Source organism: Stylophora pistillata, chromosome 3 (assembly GCF_964205215.1).
Source record: "Stylophora pistillata chromosome 3, jaStyPist1.2, whole genome shotgun sequence".
Lineage (NCBI taxonomy): Eukaryota > Metazoa > Cnidaria > Anthozoa > Scleractinia > Pocilloporidae > Stylophora > Stylophora pistillata.
Window position 1 is genome coordinate 7,510,272 of NC_142521.1, and position 12,621 is coordinate 7,522,892.

The window sequence follows — 12,621 nt, forward strand, 5'->3', positions numbered from 1 at the left end:
CCCGCTAAAATAGTTGACCAACACTCGTACTGCAATTTACACAGAGCATCCAGTAGTTCTTTTGATAATCTACACAAATTTTAATTTGGACCTTGCAAAATAACTTCAGCCAATTTTGTCAGGCTTAAATATACATGTAAGTCAATTTAATTGTTTACAAAGTTTTGACCGATACCTGAAAAAAAAACGATTACTCCCTCCTAACCGTAATCCATGGCTAGTCATGTATGGTTGCCGCACATCAGCGTTACTATTGCGAATAACACGCGAGAGTTTGTTTTCACGTCGCGAATAAATCACGTTTGCAAATATCCACCTCAAAGATAGCATCGTGTACGTGAGTACAGCACCTCTGATGACAAATCGTGCTTGTATGAAATAAAAAATATCCCCTTATCTCCGGGTTCGATTTTTTTTTTTTTTTTTTTTGCACAGAAATGCAACTGGTTCCGTCGTTCATCAAAATTTTCTCATGACTTAGTGGAAGCGCAAGCCTGGCCGAAGCAATGCCAAGTTATCAACTTCCTCCCTCGTTCAGTAATAGGAACTTTAAGCAAACCACGAAGGCTACGGCAATGAGAACGTGGAAAAACAATAGATCTAATTGTCAGAACAATAGCCCAGCACGTGCGTTTTAAAACTTTGCACATTTCTCAGCCGTCCTTTGCAAAACAACAACGTTAAATCACCAAAATTTGCGTCGCGTGCGAAGCGAAACCGCGGCGGCAAATTATTTTAATTTACATTTGGAACTCAACGCTACTTTTATGCGTTATGTTGAGTTTGAGGTCTGGCGCTCTATGAGACGGTAAACACATGCAGCCACTTTCGAAATTTTAACTAAAAAGTAGAAACTCATTCTTTAATCGACGTCTTCCGTGGCGTTGCCGTCCTGACTGCTTAAAGTCCCTATTACCTAAAAATGTTTTTGCTTTCACAGAAAAAGGAATGGTCGGGTTACGCATCGTTTGCGCATGACGCAGTTTGGACATACGCTTTAGCACTGGACCAACTGCTTAAGAATGACTCTTTAGCTTTGGATAAAATTGACACCAATTCTACCTCAGTGTAAGTATATGCTAATGTTATATTTGGTATTACAAAACGTTTCTAGAGGTTTAAAGCTGGAACGCTGGTTTCCTAAAGACGAATGTAAACGTCGCCAATTTTTATGTCAACCGATCGATCATATTTTGAAACAAAACAACGAGATCTGTACTATGGAGGGAAACAAGTAACCCGATTAAGCACTTGACTGGTTAATTGCGCTGTGTAACAGAATTTATTCGTCTGAAACAGGCCACCGAATTATGAGAAACACCAAAACCAAAGCTCAAAGCAGTGATGCAACATTTCTTAGTACTGACACGAAGTGAGGCAAAGATGGAAAGAGCTGGAGAAGGATAAAAAGCCTTGCAATTAAGATTTTTAGATTCACTCTCTTGTTTGAAAATTTTAAAGAAAACGAATGGTAATTTGTCATTCAAACGTCAGTTTTATTTTAAATCCGCTTAGTTCGCGCGCTTGCCTATTAGAGAGTACCTACCCCATCTAGATTTGAATAAAAAGGCTTAAAGAACGTCACCAATCCTCATAAAAACAAGCCAGATTTCAGCAGTCATTCTCAAATATTATCAAGGGTTGATATTTTGTGGCTGAGTGTTTTACTTTGAATTTACTGCCAATGTTTTGGATTCTCCTTTCAAAAAAACCTCATCTTGATCATCTCTCGCTTCCAATTAATCAGAAAGTTCCGTCGCTATATACAGCAAGTGGACTTCTTGGGTGTGTCTGGACGGGTGCACTTCAACAAAGGAGATCGTCTCTCCGACATTATCATCGAACAGAAATTCACCTCGCACTCCGCGATCATTGGACACTTCATCCATTCCCACAAACCGAATGCAACGTATTCAGGAGGCTTGCAGTGGAACCCTAACAAAATTACATGGGCCTCGGGAACAATACCAAGTGATGTTTTACCAGGTGAGCTTCTTAATTTCAATTCTTTTCTGTTTCAAAGTTACAGAAGTAAACTCTCACCTTGTAAATCAATCGTGATGTTGATATATCCGCCAAGAATTTGTTACCTTTTAGCAGGGGCTGTTTTGATTTGATTACGATCCACCGAAATAATAGCATTCAGCACCAGCAACTCACAGCAGCCGTGTCATGGTTTGTGCATCTTTAGTAATTTTTTCCTGGCCTTGTCCAGACTTTTGTTTGGTGGATCGACAAAGCGGGCAAACACGGCTTGATGGTTATCAAGAACACTCTCGGCATTTTTAACCACCTTCTTTATCGCTTTTCTCCACCGGCCGCGTTCCTTGAGCGGGGTAAAAATTTTTCGCGTGAGTAGTTTTCCTTGTCGCAAGGAAACGACTTTAAAAAACTAAGCTTAGCCCCCTTAATTCATTTTATTGACAGAGATGATATATTCTACAGTCAATTTGGTTTTATCAACTGAGCTGGTAGTATAAATTAGCCACTGTAAAGGGTCTCAAGGCTGACGTTTCGAATCTTAGCCCTTTGCCCTTCCCCCTAACGAAGGGGCTCGAAACGTTAGCTTTGAAACCCTTCACGGTGGCCAATTTACACTACCAGCTCAGTTGATAAAACCAAATTACCTTGACGCAGACGCAACACCACACTTTCTTTAGAAACCTACCCCTTTTATTCTACAGACAGCTTGCTTATAGAATACTCTATAAGTTTGAGCTGTCTTTCAAGAAGAAAAATACCTTTTATTATCCTTTTCCTTTCTGGCCAGTCTATAACTATTATTATTATATAACCCCGAGTTCGGGTCCAAGAAAACGGATCCTAATGCTTTTTCTGACATTTCTATAAAGAACCTGAACCAAAAGCACTATGCGGAGTAGAGAATTTAAGGAAAGCTTTGGGTGTGTCCTGTCGAGCGGCCATTGGTATTACCGTACTCATTGGTAAGTCAAATTTAGACACGTAACGATCGTTCTCTTAAAGTGAGGAGCGATAGTATGTCTATACCAAAATCACCCTTCAGCAGTCGATTGGTCTAGCCCTGTTTTGATCCTTTTCTTCTACTTCCATTTAATCGCTTTCCCCTACATTGCTCATGTTGTTCGATTCAGCTTCAGTTTGCGCAGTCTTGCAAGCAACTCAGTTGTGAGTTGAGAGCGAAGAACCTGCCACCATTCAGTCAAACCATTTCTAACTTTGGTTGGCGTCGTTTTCTTGCAATGTTCCCATGTTCCCACCGTTAGAGAAAGCTTGTATAGACTTTTTCGAGAGCGTGACAGACACCTTTTTATTTTTTTCTTAAGTTCTTTTACTTTCGCAATGTTTGTATGGGAGATTCGGTCACATTTTCCGTGATTAGCGTTGGGAAAAAAATTCTGCTTTAGTTGAAAGTCGTGAAAGTTTTAGGTTACGTAGTGACGCTATTTTATATCCAAAATATTCAGAGGAACCTACCAAAACAACATATTTCTTTTCATATAAGCCAGTCACTAATGATATTTTATCTTTCTTAAAGCCCTGACATCTGTTTCCGTATTCCTGATATTTGTTATTTGGATTCTCAAAGGAAGGTACGGCGCAAGGTAAATAATACGAAGACAAGGGCATTTGTTATAAAATCAAAAATACGAAAAAAGGGGGAGACCTTATCTCCCGGTTAGCTCAATGGACAGAGCGCTGGACTGTTGTGCGGGAGGTCGAGGGTTCGAGCCCAGGTCGGACCAACACTCAGGGTCTTAAAATAATTGAGAAGAATTTGCTGCCTTTCTAACATCAAGAAATGGTTAGATATTCTAGTCTTCTCGGATAGAGACGAATAAATGGAGGTCCCGTCTCCTGAAGGGTTGGGGTAGGAGACGTTAATTTCCCACACACGAGATTACTGTGTGATGGATGTCCTCCCCTGGGGTGGGATGGGTGGGATGTTGGGCGCACTTAATTTGGAGCCTCGCTCTGTTGTGCGACCCTCACCATACTCTGGTGAAAGTGATTAAATAAATAAACAAATAGAAATGTCTGATTCCATGCCTGGCATTATCTACTAATCAAATCTTAGTTACTTCATCGCTGTGAATTAAAAGATATATATATATATATATACATATATATGTATATATATATATAATATATAGGAAAAATATTGTAGTACACGAGGACGGACAACTTCGAGCTAAGAAAGACATATACTCAAATAAAAAGTCTAAGAAAGTTTAATAAAAACGTTTCGGTCCGAGACCTTCATCAGGCTCGAGGCCTTTTAACTTGTTATATATATATATATATATATAAACAGACTAGGAGAAGTCGTGGCTGTGAAAAAGTGCTCGATGCGGGTTGCAGAGCGTTTCAATAGCGGTTATAAATTAATTTCGCTGCGTGAAACTCAGAGTAATGGTGAAACGATCTTCCTGTCATTAATTTATAACCGCTATATAATTATATATATATATACATATATACACATATACAAGCACTTGTTTTTTTTCTCTTTTCTCCGCCAGATATTCTTCAAAGTACCGCAATACTAAAAATCGTCTGCGCGAACTGGGTCTCTTGGATTCCAACTTTACCGGGTCCATATTTATCTTAGATGACTGGGAAATGCCGCGAGAAAAACTGATTTTAAACAGGAAACTGGGCGAGGGAGCTTTCGGAGCTGTGTTTGGTGGAGAAGGTCTGGGAATGAAGGAATCTGAAGTTTCAGTTCCAGTGGCAGTGAAAACCCTAAGAGTTGGAGCAACGATCGAGGATAAGGTTAGAGTTTGTGAAAAATCCTGCACGTTGGTTGCTTTGGCCTGAAGGAAATAACTCCTTTCCATGAGAAAGTTATATCCGGAACGTTAAGGATTTTTCGGGATGGAGTCGAAGCAAAACAGTGCTAAATTAAATATCAAATAAAAATTTGATTTTACAGTTCTTAGTTGACTCTTAGAGCTTATTGAACGTATGGGAAAAAAAAAAGTCGATCAATTCTTGATCATGTGACCGAACATGTTACATGTAAGTGGTACGATTAACTAGAGTTACTGTTTGTCTCTGCATACCGAAAAATATTCTTAAAGACAGGATAAAACAAAGGCATCAATGTGACACGCATTGATTATAAGACCATGAACAATAAGAGCAAATGTGGCCAAAAATCGAACATTTTTCTCTGTATATGGAACGATATTTTGAAAGAAAGAATAAAATAAAGGCATTAATGATGCACAATAAGAGTAAATGTGGCCAAAAATCGAACATTTTTCTCTGCATATGGAATGATATTTTGAAAGAAAGAATAAAATAAAGGCATTAATGATGCACAATAAGAGTAAATGTGGCCAAAAATCGAACATTTTTCTCTGCATATGGAATGATATTTTGAAAGAAAGGATAAAATAAAGGCATCAATGATGCACAATAAGAGCAAATGTGGCCAAAAATCGAACATTTTTCTCTGCATATGGAATGATATTTTGAAAGAAAGGATAAAATAAAGGCATCCATGCGACATGCATTGAACATCACCATCAGTTTTTGTACCCTGCTTTTAAAAATCGTTTGTTGCGAAGATAAGAAAAACAAGTCACGAGTTTCTAATCCAGATATGATTAGTTATTTTTTTTACTTTTGCCCTGCACAGATTGAATTTCTGAGTGAAGCAGATAAAATGAAGCTCCTTTTCCACCCAAATCTGGTGAAGCTACTTGGAGTGTGTACGACAAGCGAACCAGTGTACATCGTTATGGAACTCATGATTCACGGTAACACTTCTGCCACGTTCCGATCGACCCTTGTACAATTTCGGAGCTTCTTGAGTTCAGTTAAAACAATTTCTGTTGTGTTTTAAGGTGACTTGAAGAATTTTCTTCTTGCTCGGCGTCGAATGGTGAATCAACCTGGAGCTCCAGAGGTAACAGTAAACAGTTTTGATCGATTTTCTAGATACTGGGACTGCATTACAGAATTTCTGTCAGGACTAACATTACATAAACATTCCTTTTAAAGTCAGAAGATGTCACTCCGCAAAGTCTGACAACTATGGCACTGGACATTGCTCGCGGGCTCCAGTATTTGACGGATATGAACTTCGTACACAGGTGAAGCTAGTGACTAGTGCAACAAATCATAGATGCACAACAGAAAGAGGATAATAGGACATTATTGGCCCAACTGACACTATTGACCTAACTTTCTGAGTCTCATGTGGTAGTGAATTCAAATTCGAGCAAACTGATTGTTTGAGTTACATGTAATGCCCAAAACTATCCCAGGCGAGAGGATTCAGGTCTATTGACGGAAAAATAAGGAATGATGCAGACCGTTCGGGTTGGGAGACAAAGATTTTATCACATGCGGCTCCTTTGCAAAGTGCTGCAGCCTCAAATGCGCTATAAGCACTCACAACCATCTGAGGCTTCCCCCCTCCTCCCCCTATTTTTCTCTTTCTGAGCTATCTAAAATCTTAATTCGTTTTATGTAGCAACCAAATGTATATCACGCCGTGTGACGGCAAAGACATATTAACAGGTTAATAACTGAAGAAAATAGAGAACGAGAAAATAAACAGGAAGGAAAGAGGAGGTTTGAAAAAATGAGACGATTTAGAAGGATTCAATTTGAAAACTTTGCAGATTTGATCAAAATGCTGTAAGATGCACATAACATTATGAGGACAGAGCTTGTTTAAGCGACCTTTTGTCCTTTGCTGCTATTGTTTGCAGGGACTTAGCGTTAAGAAACTGCATGGTCGGGTTTGGGAACATTATAAAGATTGGTGATTTTGGATTGGCGCGGACTCTTCAAAACAACGATTATTACAGGTTTCAACGGAGGGGTAGGTACAAGTTTGAAGCTAAACAAGATTATCAGAAAGAGGGTTTCTGTTTGCTTGTTTCTATTTTTGTTTTTGTTTTTTGTTTGTTTGTTTTTTGTTATTTTTTGCAATTTATCAAATAGATCTTGAAATAGAAGATTGTGGCGTTTCAGCTATGATACATGTAGTTGTACGAAACTTCAAGCAAAATTTAACATATATTTCCTTTTCCACGACTCAACAGCTATGCTGCCTGTTAGATGGATGTCACCAGAGTCTATCAGGGAAGGTTTATTCACTCCGTGTACAGACGTTTGGTCTTATGGTGTCACACTCTGGGAGTTGTCTACCATCGGCGGCTTTCCATACCAAGGGATGTCCAACGCAGAAGTCTTGGAGAGAGTGGAGAAAGGCTACACGCTGGAAATACCGAACCAGTCCAGCCAAGAAATGTATGTATCTTCATTGATTTCTTACAGAGATTGTGGTTGCATAGTGGTCAGGAGTCCGTTTCTCGAAAGTCCCGGTAACTTAGCGGGCCCGAGGCCATGTTTTAAAATAAAAATCAAAGGATATAAAAGCAGGTTCTGGCCCCCAAATCACTCCATTTTGTTTCCTTAGTTGATGGTTTCATTTTGTTATTTTCATAACTTTTGAAATTCCCATCCTGAATGAAAACAGAACCGCCTTACGGGTCCGTTAAGTTACCGGGACTTTTGAGAAACGGGCCCCAGGACACTTGTTTTCGGACCAGAAAGTCCTAGGTCGCGCCGTGGCTGGCTTGTGCTTTGTACGCTATGGCTGACTGTGCTGTGTACGCTATGGCTGGCTGTGCTGTGTGCGCTATGGCTGGCTGTGCTGTGTACGCTATGGCTGGCTGTGCTGTGTAAGCTATGGCTGGTTGTGCTGTGTAAGCTATGGCTGGCTGTGCTGTGTACGCTATGGCTGGCTGTGCTGTGTACGCTATGGCTGGCTGTGCGGTGGGAAGGATATGGGGTACCCCACTCTTACAGTGCCCGTTTTCACCTAGGAGTATAAATGAGTAACAAAAAGCTTTCAGGAATAAAAAAGATCGAGGGTAAAATTATGATAAAAATTTATTCTATCGAGGAGTTTCAATATTCCTAGTAAACTGTTGCTCGATCGTGAAACTGTGGTGAGCTCAGGCGTTTTGGGCTGCTTAGCTTGTAAATCATGTATCACATTTTCAGTAAGTTATGAGGCCAAATACACAAGTTGTTAAAAGGAAAAAACACTGGCTTTTGGACAGAAAGCAAGACAGCTGCAAAAGCTGATATGTTGACAGCTAGACTGACTGACTCACTTACTGCAGGGATGTGAATAACTTGTTGAATAAATGACCGATTCACCGAATGAGTCAATTAGTAGTAGACTGATTGCGTTGCTGAAATCCGTTGACTGGCTGATCGATTGTCTGGGTGACTCATTGAACGACTGACTTACTGTCTGTCTGTGTGTCTGTCTGTGTGTTTGTCTGTGTGTCTGTCTGTGTGTCTGTCTGTGTGTCTGTCTGTGTGTCTGTCTGTGTGTCTGTCTGTGTGTCTGTCTTTGTGACTGATCGACAGCCAGCCTGTGATTGTTGAAGTTAGTTTCGTCTGCATTCTTTTACAGGGTCTCCCTAATTGGGAAGTGTTGGCATCAAGATCCGGCCCAAAGACCAAAACCCTCAGAGATTATTGAAACCTTACTCGAGAACCGAGAACTTGTTAACGCATGCGTTGGTGTGCCCGCTACCACTATCCTTGACGATAGCATGGCAAATTTTGACGCCAGAGAGGCAAATATGCAAGGACTCAGAGAGAGGGAGGGCCTGCAATCAAACCATTCCTTGAACTCGGAACAAGCTAGCAGCACATTGACTCTAACTCAGGAGGCACGTAATAATCACATGGGAAGAAAGCATAGCATTAAGTCAGTAGCAGGGAAAGCAAAAAGTCATTCAAACATACCCTGGAGAAAATCATCTGTGTATTCTTGAATTTGTACTTAAATTGAAACAAGATTTGCAATTCAAAGATTTATTGAGAACATAAAGACAGTTTCCTGAATTATCTTTCTTATATCGTTAGTAGCCAATTCTGAACAAAAAATGTATGTTTGTTAAAAATGCAATAAAGTTTATTTTCTGTATGCGATCCTCGCAATAATGAACACTACTTATTTAGTATTGGAAATAAGGCGTGAAAAAAAAAAAAACAACAATTCAGACCCGTGTGGGATTTGAACCCATGACCTCTGTACCTCATGACTCCTGTATAAATTCAAATTATAAATTCAAATTCTCAAGTTCTCCGAGTCAAAAACAGGAAACTCGAAATTCAAAGAGAAACGTGAGTTTTCTCATTTCTGTTTAGTTTTAGGATCAAGTACACAATTAAATTTCACTTTCTTGGAAAATGCAACAGAGCCATGCTAATGTGGGGCAGAACGGCTGTTTTAGACCTGCTCACTTCAGCCGGTCCGGTCCTACAAAAGTCATGCAGCTTTATAGGGAGTGTGTGAGCAGGCCATTACGAATCCTTTAATTAAAAATATCACTTATCATTCGTCTCCGAGTCCAATAATCCTCTGTGTAGCAGCAATTGAAATTGATAGGCCAACCCTCTCCCCGCCGCGTTCTTTGCCCAAAAGGGACTTTAAGCAAACCACGACGGCCACGGCAACGAGAACGTGGAAAAACAATAGATCTAATTGGCAGAACGATAGCCCAGCATGTGCGTTTTCAAACTTTGTATATTTCTTAGCCGTCCTTTGCAAAACAACAATGTGAAATCACCGAAATTTGCGTCGTCTGTGAAGCTAAACCGCGGCGGCAAGTTAGTTTAATTTACGTTTGGAACTCAAGGCTACTTTTATGCGTTATGTTGAGTTTGAGGTCTGGCGCCCTATGAGACGGTAAACACATCCAGCCATTTTTGAAATTCTAACTAAAAGTAGAAACTCATTTTTTAATCGACGTCTTCCGTGGCGTTGCCGTTCTGACTGCTTAAAGTCCCTAATAACTTATTTGAGTATTTTATAGTTCGACACATTTCATGGGGAACTTGTATAAAACGTCGTTTCCGTTTTTTAAAACTGAGAATGTTTCATTCACAGTCGACGGGCGATATGTGCGTAATATTTTCCAAGTAAGCTATATTTCATCAAATGCAAAACTGACTGAAGGCATAATAACTGACGTTATAGCACATATGTTCAATAAGATTTCAATGATATGCTCCAGTTTAATTTGGGATGAATGGATGAATCGATCATTTTTTCAGATAATGATCTGAAACAGCTGTATACAGACTGGCTTTCACTTTGCTTTTGAATTCATTGTTTTTTTAAAGGCCGTCGATCTTCTGAACTGAAGTGAGGGAGCAGTAGAACTCATATTTCAGGTATTCATCTTTTTTATCTAGTAAATTGTCCATGAAGTATAAAGATAAAGTCAAACTTCCATGACGTGCATTACAAAATAAACCGTAAAGGCCCATGAACGGTTTTTCTCGCAGGCACAGTATTTAAGCCAGGTGATTATGGATTATCCTTTTCCTTAAGGGCTAGTAAAGAAATCTATGATTCTAAAGCAGTTATCTAGTCCAGTTTGACAATACTGCACTTAACACTGAATAACAGAAAAAAGACGCAGCATTCATATTAGTAACAAACTTTACCACTTGATGTATTATAATTAGCTAGTACCGTTCCATGTTGCATTTGCATGTTGTCTATTTGAGCTCTCTCTGCATGGATTTTAAACAATTACAACGTTTTCACTGTTTCAGATCTAGTCAACTGCGGCTAGAACAAGCCAAACGAAAATACAAGAAACAGACCGAATGTAATTTCAAAGGTATATGAAAAATAGGAATCATCTTAATTTTGATAGTAAAAAATACCTTTCGTTTAGCCGCTCAGCGAATTTTTTTACCTATATCAAATATGGTCAGATATGACGAAAAGAAATAATTACCACAACAGCCTTGATTCAGGCCTACCAGTGACTTGAAACTTAACCTTTTCCTGGTAAGCATTGTTTCATGTAGTTATTTTCAACTGCCATGTAAGGTAAGCGGCTTCATCTCCTCAGATTATTCATGAGCTTTCGTTAATATTAATGGCACTTTTGTTGCCCGTCACGCGTCACGCATGTTACCCATCAGTCTTGGCAGGCTTGTTTTGACCTTCTGTTTTTAGTTCGCCATTAAACTACACGTGCTTTTATTCTCGTTGTCTGCTGTCTCTGTTAACGGCCTATTACACTTTAACCCGATTCAGTTATCCTTTTTTCCATTATCCATCATATTTTATCTGCGACATTTTTCAGTGAAGTGTTAATCAGTTATCAAATTCAGCTTTTATGAGCTATGACATATTTTTTTCATTTAAATAAGAATTTTCCGTTCCTCAGTCTCAGCAAAACAACTGAGAACACCAAGATGGCGTCCGGACGGGTCATCTGGGGTTTCATTACTACGATCTGTAAGCAATCTTGTCTTTAAACGGAATCTAACCTAAGAGAATGATTAAATTCGTCAGAGATCTAACTTACAACTAATATGCATCCTCAAAGTTCATTTTTGACTCAGGATATCTGGTTTTCAGAGAGTAAAGTTGCATGTGACGCGCGTATAAGTATACTATAAACATGTATTTGTGGAGGTCAAATGCAAGCCGCGTATCTAGCTCTGTAGGCAAGTTGTCAGGTTATTATTTTTTGTTGTTGTTGTTTTCTTTTTTTATGCGTCTTACTGGGCTCTCCGCCAATTGGAGTAATGTAAAATAACTTTGAAATCGGGCCTTTAAGAGGAAATGTGGCCAAAAATCGAACATTTTCAAAATATGGTGGCAACAGCCAAAAAATCGATTCGGCTCATATTCTCAAGTTAGGTAGGCCTTACGGTGAAACAAAGCACTGCATACTTCGTTTGGCTGAATATCGATTTATTTTCGAGAAAATTGACAAACGCCGAATTTCGTCCAAATGCCGCTTTTGAAGCTCAAAATTTCAGACAAATCTCGGAGCGTCGCACCCCGAATTGAAAACACTTGGACCGATAAAAACTACCAAATCTTGAAAAACAATATCAATACATAATTTGACAGCAATTTGAGCAATTCTTGATCATTTATTTACACAACGTAATTGAATTTATCCGACCTTCTTACAAGATTAAAAATAGGTGAAAAGCAACCTGTTATTTAACTATGTGCTATACAAAATAATCGACTGAAAATCTGGCTTTTGGAAGGTGAAGTGTGGTTTTTTTTTTTTTTATCTGCAAAGGATTTTTTGGGGAAATGATTTAGTGCGATTTAATCAATTTTTAAAGTTGGATAAAATGAACTGATTTGACGATGCCGTCAGTTATTCGAAAATGTACACATTCACACGCAAACGCGATTGTTCCGCATTTTACATCCAATCTACAGCTTATTTAATATAATATCATCGTACCGTCCATATTACTGTACCATAAAAGGGGATTGCAGTCCTGAAATTGTTGCATTCCTCCCATAGTAGCGTTATAACTTGGCAGGATAGTCAACACCTCCTGATGATGACTGTCTAAAAAGCGTATCTCAGGGTTTCTCTCTTTCCATTTCGTTGAATAGGAGGCTGTAATTACTTCACGTAAGAGATCTTTGTTTAAATATAAGTCTTTAACTAACCGCGAACCAAATGTTGGCGAAGTGTTGCTAGTTCAGAAACATATTTCCCGTGTGCGGAATAACGCTAATTAATTCAAAATTAGGGTCCACAGAAATCGACAACTCTGCAAAAATACAACTTTGGACTGTGAAAGACGTGGCTA

General features: G+C 39.1%; 1 protein-coding gene and 1 long non-coding RNA gene across 2 annotated transcripts; both read left to right on the plus strand.

Moving 5' to 3' along the window:
• Window positions 1-922: 922 nt before the first annotated feature.
• Window positions 923-8,950, plus strand: LOC148734358 (insulin receptor-related protein-like). Its single transcript, XM_088752770.1, has 11 exons — window positions 923-1,068; window positions 1,748-1,986; window positions 2,853-2,945; window positions 3,518-3,572; window positions 4,503-4,755; window positions 5,627-5,747; window positions 5,835-5,896; window positions 5,992-6,083; window positions 6,708-6,820; window positions 7,044-7,251; window positions 8,432-8,950. Exons 1-11 carry the CDS (start codon window positions 923-925, stop codon window positions 8,796-8,798), a joined length of 1,749 nt encoding a protein of 582 aa, XP_088608896.1. The 3' UTR covers window positions 8,799-8,950.
• Window positions 8,951-9,999: 1,049 nt separating this feature from the next.
• On the plus strand, window positions 10,000-11,288 carry LOC148734359 (uncharacterized). Its single transcript, XR_015999291.1, has 3 exons — window positions 10,000-10,203; window positions 10,591-10,658; window positions 11,217-11,288. It is a non-coding gene; the product is annotated as an uncharacterized LOC148734359 (long non-coding RNA).
• The last annotated feature ends 1,333 nt before the right edge of the window (window positions 11,289-12,621 follow it).